Source organism: Drosophila virilis, chromosome 5 (genome assembly GCF_030788295.1).
Source record: "Drosophila virilis strain 15010-1051.87 chromosome 5, Dvir_AGI_RSII-ME, whole genome shotgun sequence".
Lineage (NCBI taxonomy): Eukaryota > Metazoa > Arthropoda > Insecta > Diptera > Drosophilidae > Drosophila > Drosophila virilis.
In genome coordinates this window covers 25,281,443-25,294,008 of record NC_091547.1, presented here as the reverse complement: position 1 = coordinate 25,294,008, position 12,566 = coordinate 25,281,443, and the positions used below count along the sequence as shown (strand labels likewise).

At 39.8% G+C, this 12,566-nt stretch overlaps 1 protein-coding gene across 5 annotated transcripts in view; it reads right to left on the bottom strand.

Moving 5' to 3' along the window:
• Positions 1-12,566, bottom strand: part of Obsc (Obscurin) — a 204,517-nt gene that overhangs the window by 36,884 nt on the left and 155,067 nt on the right. For all 5 annotated transcript variants that reach the window (XM_032437394.2, XM_070210261.1, XM_070210262.1 and 2 more), the window contains 4 exons: positions 4,961-5,329; positions 4,641-4,897; positions 4,376-4,587; positions 21-160 (listed from right to left, as the gene is read on the bottom strand). In XM_032437394.2, coding sequence (XP_032293285.2) covers positions 21-160; positions 4,376-4,587; positions 4,641-4,897; positions 4,961-5,329 — 978 coding nt within the window. The remainder of the gene's footprint in view (positions 1-20; positions 161-4,375; positions 4,588-4,640; positions 4,898-4,960; positions 5,330-12,566) is intronic.

Here is a 12,566-nt window from a genome sequence, read left to right as displayed (position 1 = left end):
TATTGAAAATAAATATTTACGTTTAACAGCAACAGCGCACAATGCTACTTTTTGTCCATGTGGATTAGAAATAACTAATTTGTAGGCACCAGAGTCGTTTGGTTGACACTTTTCAATTTCCAATTTTACCATTCCTTCGGGTGTTGAGGATAATTTTATTCTGTGAAGTAAGCAAAAAGAAATGGGAAATAAATACGTTAATATTTACAGTAATAACAGTCATTTGATAAAGTATAAAAGAGTATTTATGTTTTTGGCAATATTAATCATTATTATTTGTCTCTCAGAATTTAATTAGTTGTCCCCAAGTTAGCAGATAGCTTTTTTCTGCGATTTTAAGCTCATCGGTCTTAGTATTTTTTCATGCAATGTCGCTACATAACCAAAACATCCGAGTATCTACCCGCTTTAAAAAACTACATATATATACATATACATACAGTGGCTCACAGCTTATTTTATGCAGTACATACTCCCGAATTCAAAGGTCTGTAGCAACAAAACTACCAGGAACTTAAATAAAATGTTGCTTTATTTATTAATAATATATAGTTACTACATACCTTAAAAAATAAAAAAATCTGCGAATTCAATTTCTTTCGACAGAAGTCTTTTTTCTATACCCTGTATATCAAGTATATATATTCTTGATCACCATCAATAGCCAGTCGATCTAGCCATGTCCGTCCGACCGTCTGTCCGTCCGTACGTATGTATGAACGCAAGGATCTCAGAACCTATAAGACATCCTGTGGCAAATGCGCTGGCTTTCATATGACTTGTTCTCTGCTTTGCACGAGTGAAAATTCTTGTGTCAACTGCGGTGGTGAACACGCGTCGACCGCCAAAGACTGCCCTGTCAGGATTGAGAAAAGCAAAAAACTGAAACCGATCTTAAGGCTCTCTGCTACTGGCAACACTGCCAGGCCAAAATATAACCAAGGCCCATCACGTGGCTTCATCCCGGCTGAGACTGTCAGATGCAGTATGTCGACGTTGCTCGGCCCAACAGGGCGAAATCTGGTCCAAATGCTGACAAGCATCTTCAGCGATAATCAAACTCACTGCCTGACAAGATATTGGATGCGGTAGAGAGCTCTATACGGGATCTCAACTCCAGAATGGACCAATTATTCAAGTTGGTTCAAGAGACTATGCAGGCTAACAAGGCCTTCGGAGAATTGGTCCATGTCCTCATTTCAAGTATCCAAAAATGATACAACCGATCATTGAAATCGGATTGTGGAACGCACAGGGACTAGATAGGGGCTCTGGAGAGCTCCGGCTGTTTCTCAGTGCAAATAATATAGATGTAATGTTTGCCACAGAGACACACATGAAATAGGGACAGCATTTCTTCCCCCTAGGCTACTTCACCTACCATGCCTTCCACCCCAGCGGCAACAGCACAGGTGGCGCCACAGTCATTGTGCGCTCCAGCATGTGCTACATTCCTCAGCCTCCCATCTCAACAAACAACATACAGCTAGCAAGAGTGAATCTGCAGACATCGGAAGGGCCCGTCGCACTAGCATCTTTAAATCTTCCTCCCAAAGAGCCTAGTACTAAAGTGGAATTTGAATCCCCTGTTTACCATGCTAGGTAACAAATTCATTGCAGGTGGTGACTACAACGCCAAGCACTCATGGTGGGGCAACTCAACAAATTGATCCAGAGGCAAAATATTGCAGGATGTCGTGGCGAATGATCGGTACCAAATTCTTACAACGTGTAAGCCTACATTCTACTCATCTAACTAGTAACTAGTATCAACATCAGCGCTGGAATTTTTTTGTCATTAATGGATACGCAATGAGCAGGCTTAATGTGAGCTGATTTACATGCCACTCCGATAAGCAAGTCACAGCGCTCTTGTTTACTAGCACGCGGTGCTGATACAGGACTCATCTGGAGCAGCTGATTGATATAATTGTGGAAATTCAAGACGCAGATGATATTGATAACGCAATCGATATTTTTATGAGCAAGCTGAAAGATGCTGCAACAAGAGCTGCTCCTAGGAATCAGCAACAACTGCATGGAGATAGATCACCTCAGCTTCCTTCTATAATCGTTGAGGTCCTGCGTCTCAATCGTAAAGTGAGAAAGGAGTATGCAAGAACAGGAGATGCCCGAATCCAACAGATTCACAACAGGCTGGCTAATCGTCTTCATAAAATTCTGGCCCGCAGGAAAAGAATTCAAATTGACAACATGTTGGAAAACTTGGGTACCGATGTCTACTAATTACTCTGTGTGGAAAATTACTTATAGATATAAGACATTAGCAATCCGAAATCTTTAGGAAACTGGTGCCGCACTAGTCTTGATAAATCGGAAGTATTTGCAAACAATCTTGAGCAACGATTCAGGCCGCATGACTTTACACCTGAGAGTCACTGCAGGATAGTTGCGGAGGCATTGGAAACACCTTTTAAAATGGCTTTGCCTTCAGATACTCTAACACTGGACGAAGTGAAGCAGCTCGTGTCAACGCTTAAACCCAATAAGGCCCTGGCGAAGACTTTCTCGATAACAGAACCATAAGACTCCCATTAGATCAAGCACTGTTGTTTTTGGTGCTTATTTTCAACAGCGTCCTACGTGTGGGATACTTTCTGAGAGCCTGGAAGTCGGCAAACATTATTATGATCCTCAAGCCTGGGAAACAACCTACTGATGTGGACTCTTATAGGCCGAACAGCCTTCTTCCTTCACTGAGCAAAATAACGAAGAGTTTGATTCTAAACAGAATGGTGGATCTCGAGACTGTTGCCCTTCCGATCCCTAAATTTCAACTTGGATTTCGTAAACATGGCAGCATGGCGCTCCAGAGCAGCTGCATAGAGTTGTCAACTTTGCATTATACAGGTGTACGGTATTACTGCCAAGTCGCACCTGAATAAGATCCGTGTGCTACAAGCTAAGACTTTGAGGATGATCTCTCGGTCTCCATGGTACATAAGGACATGTAAAATTGAGCGCGACCTTAAGGTGCCTAAAATAAGAGACAGAATCTAAGTGATTGCCCAAAAATACACGGAGAGGCTAGGAGCTCATCCAAACTGTTTAGCTAGACGCCTAAATACTGCCTGTTACCGTAGAAGACTAAGGAGGAGACTCAAACGCCATCACCCTCAAGACCTCCTGAACCGGGTCTTGACATAAACATCTCATTATAAAATTTATACGATTTCCCCAGTATCACCCCTTAAACCACCCCCTTATAAGTAATCTTTTGTTCATTGTTTTGTTCTATCATAAATTATTTTGTTATTTTTAGTTTAATATCTGATTAGTGTAAGTTGCCTTGTAAGGTAGCAGCACACTTATCTTTTGTTAAATAAATTTAATTTTTTTCAACTTAAAAAAAAAAAAAAAATTGGCTTATGTCGTAAAGTATGCACTGCCGAAGGCTCGTTGCGACCCAGCGACAAGAGTAGCAACATACCTTTGTAGAGTAATATAGGCTGAATAGACTCTATACTTCTAGGTATTTGACCAGTTTAGAAAAAAACAAGTAAGAGTTGGGGCTCCCGACTAGGGGATACCCTGAACCCTCTTCCTTCAACATCAAATGCATATATATATTTTATTTTAGAAGCTATATGTCAAGTTTGGTGACTCTAGCTCTTATTATTTACCAAAATTGCCAAAAAACAGGATATCGATATCGATTGCATGGAAACGGAGTAAGTTATCGATTATCGGAAATAAACTCGATCTGCGCGGAAACTTGGAGCACCTACATCTAAAATTTCAAGTCTCTAGCTCTTATAGGTTCTGAGATCCTTGCGTTCACACATACGGACGGATGGACGGGCGGACGGACAGACAGACGGACATGGCTAGATCGACTCGGCTATTGATGCTGATATATTTACTTTATGGGGTCGGATATGCTTCCTTCTGCCTGTTACATACATTTAGATTTCGCACAAATACAATATACCCTTATATCCATTTTTAATTGGTTCAGGGTAAAACAAGTATAGATTGATATAAATACTTTTTCCGCACTTGCACATTACTATTAAATCTCGATGACCCATCTAATCAAGCTTAATATATCAAAAATGATCGGAAACAAATAAAAGCCCTTTTTCTATTTTGGTATAACCTAATCATATTTCTACTAAATGCAAAACAACTGAACTACTTGCCACTGCCTCACACTCCACAGCCATATCAAGAATTAAATTTCAACCAGAAAAAACTGAATTATAATAGCAGCACAAACCCAGAGAATAGCATACGATACGATTGAAACATTTGTATGCACATGTGTGCAAAAATTTTTAAGTTCCATTTTTAAAATAGATAAATTGAATCTTTAAGAGCGAGGAAATATATTTTTTGCCTCGAATGTAAATACCTTGGGCTAGCCTTGATTTCATCACCATCCTTAAGCCATTGAACTGTTGGTAAAGGACTGCCATCCAGCGAACATTCCAGAACAAGAGGCTCATCCTGTAGAACGTCTAATGCACTGTTAAGTTTTTTCGTAAAGTTTGGTGGAAGGGCTTGCAAGCCCAATTCAAATGATATTTTGGTTTCTCCCACTTCATTTTTAGCAACACATGTGTACTGTAATAAAAGATGCACGTTTGGTAATGTCTTTATTAGGAAATTAGTCATACCGTTCCAGCAATATTTTCCCTAAATTTCGATATTCCAAATATACCCTCAACTTGATCGGATGTTGTGTTTGTAGATTTAGCGCTGTAGACCTTTTCCTGGGAAAGCTTTTCAACAGTTTCAAAGTCAATAGGCTTGTCATCTTTAAACCATTCAATAAACGGTGTAGGAACTCCATGCACTACTACTCTCGATGTAACAGGCTGTAAGTCATGTATTATTTGGTTTTCTGGTGGAACTATAAAAGATGGCTTTTCAACTGAAATGATTTAAAAATGAATAACATCTTATATTTTAGAGTTTATATTTATTTAAAAATTACCAAGCACTTGCAAATAAAATTCGCTGTCAGCTCTTCCTTCTGAATTTACTGCTGCAATTGCATATTTGCCGTCTTCTTTTGGTGAAACTGACGGGAAAACAATTCGGTACTTATCTGCATCAACATCGGCGATGACCTCACAGTTCTCTTTGTTGCAAAGGTTTTCATTTCCCCGAGTCCACGAAACTTTTGGTTTCGGGTTGGCAAGCACTAATGCTTCAAAACAGACAGACTGACCTGGCAAGCATTTATGATTTTTCAAACCAGAAATTTCAGGTTTCGCCAATACGTCTATATAGCCATTTGTTGTCAGTTCTCCATATTTGTTTTTGACTTTCAGCTCATAACGGCCTGAATCTTTGATGTCAGCTATTTTAATAAAAAAAAACATATTGTAAAATGTTAATCACAATGACTTATTAAATTTGATTTATATCATAGGTAATAATAGAATATTTTAATGTAAATTTATAAGGATCTAGAAGGGAGTGGTAGACGAGGAGAAAAAAAATTCGATGTTCCTATTATAAAGAACAAACATATAGAAATACAAGGAATGCTTGTCAAGCATTCTCCCTTTTTCTACATAATTTTGGAAACGCGGTTTTTTGGTAGACCCTTTTGTGCTTGCGGTAGTAAAATTGACACACACAATTTTTTAAAAAACATGTAAATTACCTAAATGAAATGTTTAAAAAATTGAAGTCGTACTTGTGTATTCTGAAAAAAATAATATTGAAATATGGGCGGGCCATGCAAGTTATCACCCAGCCCGCAAGGCAATTCTTATTGCAATCATAAACAACATTTCAGTATAAGTCGCTATCCCAATTACTTAGCCCTTTCAGACTTATTAGAACCGTTACAATCACTACGTCCACTTAACGCACAGGCGCAGCTCTGCTAACATACATATACAGATCTGCTAACATTAATATACAGATCTGCTAACATAAATATACAGATTCCCAGCTCTAACAAAAACATAACAGCACAACCACTTAACATAGATTCATATTCTCATGCGCAATTCATAACGTTAACTAAAGACCCAGGCTCTAGAACGCAATTGCTAACGTAAACATGACTCAAAGCGTCTAGTTTACGCAAGCCACCCCCGCGAACTTTTAAACTTTAAGAAAAGAAGCTTAATCATAACCATAGCTGACTTGCAGCATAAGTTCTCAATTGTACTTTAGTTCTAATCTTGGATTCAAATAAATCGGAAGCCTTCAGCCTCCCACTTAAAAATATATTTTTTTCCAATTAGTAGCCACCAATCGGTTAATTTGCATGTGCAATTACACAATTTTCTATACGGAAGCATTTACGCATTTGTGTGCCTGCTGGATGCCTGCCTGGCGGATGCAAATTTCAAATATATACACACACACGCACACACATAAAAGTGTGTGAATGCCCGCTGGCAGTGGCCATGTATCCCACGGAGCTAACACGGATGGCGATTGAGACTGAGACCAGTAAGTCTTAGATTGTGAGCACTGGGCACGGGTGACAGTATTCTAGCATCTCAGTAAGCTGAGAGAAGTCTGGCCGAAATGACTGGTAGGCTAATTTTATTAACGACACCTTCCCGTTAAAACGCCACCTTCCAAAGCAAGCTTCTCGACTCGTCGCCATTTAGTAGGCAGTATATGCTCCGATGTAATATTTCTGCTTTAGCTCTGAAAACTCGACCCCATGAAAGCGGGTGTCAACCCTCAAACCCCACAAACGAAGGAGAATGATGCTCTGCAAAGAGCAAAATGTTGAGATGCCCAGTAGGTGTACCAATAGTCGTCTCCGCAGAGACGACCTCTAAGGGATACCTCAGAGTAGCTCAGCACTCCGAAAATTCAGGCACGGTATCTCACAGCTCATCCGCGAACAAAAAGAAAACAACCGCAAAAAGAGCAAAGGGCTTGCCTAAGGTTAATACGCGGTCTGCAAAAGACAAAGCGAGCTACTCGGGGATACTGAGAAGAGTTAAAAAGGACGAGAAGTTCAGTAACTTCGGAAAAGCGGTAGGAAAATAAGGAGGACCCAAAAACGATAGCTGCTCCTACAGTTGAACAATTCAGGAGAACCAACAACATTAGTTCAGGAGCCTGGTGGGCGAAACGCTTGAGCAAATGCAAAAGTGCGAACGATGTCCCATCGAGTAACAATTGATGGCAAAGACATGGACGAGATTACGGCTAGAGTGGACATTTTTGGACGCTGAGAGGTCAGATGCAACTACTGGACGTTTCCCCAGAAAATATAAGCTCGCAAAAGGCGTACAGTCAAACTAAAACGGTCACGATACGGTTACCAGCGGAAATTTCGAAAAAAAATTATCAGTAGGTACACTGAACGTTACACTAAAGCTGTACCCGCGAAGGATAAGATCACCTGGCTAGGTACTGTCAACAGGAGTCACAGTAGATGTTCTGCAAGGAAAGACTTCAAACATATTGTTGGCAGCGGATGATACTCAGTGCTTAGAAGCGGTCTCACTAAAAAAAAAATTATTTTAAAATCGGCTAAAACTCAACCATTGCGAAGCAGCTGAGGCCCTTTTGACTCAGTTAATCAGCGAGGAGCAGACCGATGTCACAATTACTTGGGAGCCATACAAGTCTATCGCTGGTTGTGGCTGTGCGCCAAGAAAATGCGGCAAAGCGACCATGTAGTCGCTTAAATTACTGCCCCAGTAAGCAAGGTCAGCCCACGACGGATTGAGAGCAAAAATTAACGAACTCCTATCTACAGTTAATCTGCTGTAACAGAGCTCCCCTTGTCATAGCAGAGGACTTAAACGCTTGGGCTGTGGAATGGGGGAAGCGAGAAAACTAACGTGAGAAGGAAAACTTTGCTGGAAGAGTTCGCGGCGATCGGCAATATATTGCAAGGCAAGCGCCATGCTCAGTGGACATGGACCGCGGACGCGCGCGACTTTTCCATGCCTAGGAGAACACCAAGCACAAGAGGAGCATCCTGCTAATGGTGGAACGCGGAGATCAGATATCTAAGGAAGACTTGCTTATGTGCAAGAAGGCGCTCTCAACAAGCCTGGGGCCGCCCAGATTTTGGTTGAAAGACCTGTGGGCAGCCAAACGAGCCCTCAAGCAAAGTATAAAATAGAACATCTGCTTTCATGTTAACCCGTGGGGTACGGTTTCAAGGTCGTAACAAAAAAGTCAAGACACAACTCGCGTCACCTGCCACTATTGTCGAGGCACTGTTCCCCAGATACCCACAACTAGAGACGGTCAACTGATCAAGGGCGATCAGGTGATTAAATGGAATTGTGTCAGAGTAGCGAAATCATAGGATTCACAGATGATCTGGCTCTTGTGGTGGTGGGAAAGAAATCAAAGAAATAAAAGCAGCAACTAATGCTGGATGCGCGGTTCTTGCCTGGAGCTGGCAAGCCATACAACTGAGGCTGTGCTTATCATCAACCAACATGAAGACAACGTTGGTATCCAGTTAAAGGCCTCCATCAAGTATCTACGGGTATACCAGACAATAGGTTTAGCTTTCGACCCCACATAGATTACGTTAGCCAGAAAGCAGCCTAAATGCAGGCCCTTTCGAGGATGCTACCTAACATAGGAGGGCCTAGAGAGTTGTGGCCTCTGTTCTACTGTATGCAGCACCGATATGGGCATCAGCGGTAAAAAGCCAGAAAGGCCTCCGAAGAAAGCTGGCGATTGCTTACAGACTCAGCGCACTATGCGTTATCTCTGGATTCCGGACAGTGTCGGGCGAGGCAGCCACTTTACTGAAGGTAATACCGCCAGTCGATATACTTACGAAGAAAATAGAGAAAATATACTCAGAATGGCGATGGATGCTGCTTCGCTGGACGTCATTCGAAGATCGGGGAGAGCAGCATCAAAGGTAGGAATAATAAACGCGGCAAACAAAAGGAAATGGACACACAAACTTATTCCCAACCTGATGCAATGGACTAGCAGACGAAAATAAGAACCTAACTCACGGAGGGTACAGGAAGTATCTTCATTGATTTAGACACGAACTGCCTAAATCTGGACGAAAATCCGGAACACATGCTGTACCAATGTCCGCGGGGATGGGTTGGCTACTTTAAGCTTTCTCTATTCCTCGCCGCACCTTTTCGCATCTTCTCAGATCCCTCTGGATGCCTATAATGAGCTGTCATAGCTCACAGCTCTCTCCAGTTGTTTTCTCCTTCCAACATTAACGACATCCGTCCATCAGGTGAGTGCACAAATTCTACTACCTAGTGCATATTAACACTTCACAATATCATAATAAAAGAATGAGATGGTAATAAATACTAGATTTTTCAAATCGGTATCATTCTTCATATAAGAAATAAAGAGAGCATTCGAAAATGAAAAAGTTACTAAGTATTTATAATTTTTAGATCTTAAAGTTTCCAAGACACTATTGCTTGCCTTATCTTAATGATTAATCATTTTGAATGGGAAAGGGCAATAAATGTAACCAAAATTTTCTCTATTACCTACAGCTAGGATTTATAATTATAATTTATTTGTTTAATTTTATTATCCACTAACGTTGTTACAAAATTTGAAGAAATCTGGAAACACATATTTCCCGACATGCAATTGCCAAAGCAAACGTTTCTACGAAACAATGACTTTGCTATGAGTAGCTTTAACCATCTTTGATTTCACATAATTCTAGGCATTTTACAACTTTGTTAATTTGTCAAATATAACCGCTGTGCAGTTTTTGATATAGCACCATTTGTTACTAGGAGCGTACTTATAGGGTTCTAATGGTGTTTAGGTGTTTTACGTTATTGAGTTGTAGAACTTTGTAAGCTTTTCTTAAAACTATACCAAAGACAATAACGTTAATCACTCCTTGATTCTTCACAAATTAAGCCTCTCGAGTTACCAGCCAATCTTCATAGCCAGATTTCAAAAGTTTTGAATTACTGCACCTAAAAAGTTTTATTTAGAAATCAAAATAGTATCCATGTGAATTCTAGGGTTCCGATTTGCATATTAGAATATTGCTTCCTGTAAACTATTCAAAGCCGACATTAATATTTTAGTTCTGTTGGTAATATCCTTTTGTGTCTTAGTATATTTTTATAGAAATTCTCCCAGCATAATTATTTATACAATTGATAGATAACCGCTCGGACAGATCAACAATAGCAGTTATAAACTTAATGATCTAAATGGCATTTTTATTCATAACGCTTGGTCTGTTTTTCCTTTCATTAAGCGATGATTACAACAATCTTTCGAACGTTCTATTCTTAATTTTTTGTATATTACGTGTCTGGCACCCCAATCCACTATTCATTAAGTTAATATCCTTAATTATTTACTTTCTTTCCTTTCTCTGGGTTGAAAAGCCACATAAACACCTCTGTTCATATTAGACTATTAAGTATGTACTTATACACCCAACTAACTATGCCTATACACCAATATTTAATTCTAAGATATTTAAAAAGTCGAAAAGCTTTGTATAAATTTGTTACAGCCCCGATTTAATGTCGGAAGGTGGGATGCAGTATGCTTGATTGTCTTCTACTAGCTAAGACTGAACAGGAGTCTCTCACAACTGTAAAGGATTTTCTTAGTTTGTCCTCCTTCCTACTTAAAAATCATGCCATTTTTTCTCCTAAAAATTTTCCCATCGAAAGTCAAATAAATATTATGAAAAAGTAAGAGTTCCTGACTAGGGATACCCTGAACCCTCTTCTACCAATACCAAATGCAGCTCGCGCAACGCGCTCGTTTTCTTTAGTAGTAAAAAATAGAAAATAAAACAAGTAAGAGGTTCTAGTCGGGAGCTCCCGACTAGGGGATACCCTGAACCCTCTTCTTCCAACATCAAATGCATATATATATTCTATTTTAGAAGCTATATGTTTAGCTCTTATTATTCACCAAAATTTCCCAAAAACAGGATATCGATATCGATTTTTATCGATTGCTTGGAAACGGAGTTATCGATTATCGGAAGCAAACTCGATCTGCGCAGGCACTAGGAGCAGCTACATCTAAATTTTCAAGTCTCTAGCTCTTATAGGTTCTGAGATCCTTGTGTTCATACATACGGACAGACAGACGGACATGGCTAGATCGACTCGACTATTGATGCTGATCAAGAGTATGTATACTTTATGGGGTCGGAGATACTTGCATCTGCCTGTTACATACATTTTGATTTTGCACAAATACAACATACCCTTCCTTATACCCATTTTTAATGGGTTCAGGGTATAAAAAAAGTTCCCTCTGTATGGCTAAAACACGCAACAGACCACACTACTTGTCGCCGACTTAACAGCAACACCAAAATTTGAGTCCTTATCAACAAAAAACCGGATTTAAATAGCATCACAGAAAACAAAAATAGTTGCAATGCTGTTGAAAGAATTTAATGAACATGTGCATGAATGTGTTTGTGTGTATGCTAGTAAACAAAAATTCTGACAATTTGCGCTTGTTAACCCAAACTCATGGGCACCCAAAATAAATACACCCAAAATCTCTGCGCTGAAATTGGTGGACAATACAAGTTCGTTTATTATCTTTATTAATAGGCATTAGTGGTAGCGGTGAGGTAGCGACAGCTATAAAATGTATCCTTCATTTTATATATACTATTCTAGAAGCAACATGTCAAGTTTAGCTACTCAGCCTCTACCAACCTTAGGGATTTGCTCAAAAGCAGAGTTTCGATATCGGTTTGAATTTATTACCTCATAGATACGGACGGCCGGGTAGACGAACATGGCCTGATCGACTCAGCTGTTGATGCTGATCAAGAATATTTATACTTTATGGGGACAAAGATGCTTTCTTCTGCCTGTTACATACAATAGCACGAAATATTTTATTTTAAATGGGTTCAGAGTATAAAAACAATAAAAACGAACATCTTCAGCACGGGCTTTTTAAGTTATGGGAAAGGAATCGTGAAGCTCCTTACATTCGGGGTGGGAAAAGATATCATTAAATAAGATTTGGCCACACAAAAACTCATTTATGACCGATTTTTCCTTCAGAGCTAGAACGATAATCGAGGCTCGTTTTCGTCTTCCGTAGCTAGTGTAAGAAACTATTAGGTAACTCTAAAACGTTTAGAAAGTTCTAGTTAAATCTGTGGATCTTGAAGACCATTTCGGTCGTATTTCGTTGTTGAGCAAGCCAAGAAGACTCATGCTAGACTTAAATTTGTGACGAGGCGAGTGGCTTAAGTCCAAGGAGGAAGGAGAACGTTGAATATCGCCTTGTTCAATATCGCCTATCAATGGGTTTTTATCGCATGTCAGGCTGCTGAGAGTGTTTGGTCCTCTGTTCCACTTTTTTCAAATATGAAACGGAAAAAGGCTTTTGAGAAAACAATTCATCTGACTAGTTGAGTTTAAAGATGCCTGTTTTCTCATCTGTTCCGCTTTTTATACCCTAAACGCATTAAAAATGGGTATAAGGGTATATTATATTTGTGCAAGATCCAAATGTATGTAACAGGCAGATGGAAGCATCTCCAACTCCATAAAGTATGTATATTCTTGAGCAACATCAATAGCCGAGTCGATCTAGCCATGTCCGTCTGCCTGTCCGTCCGTCCGTCCGTA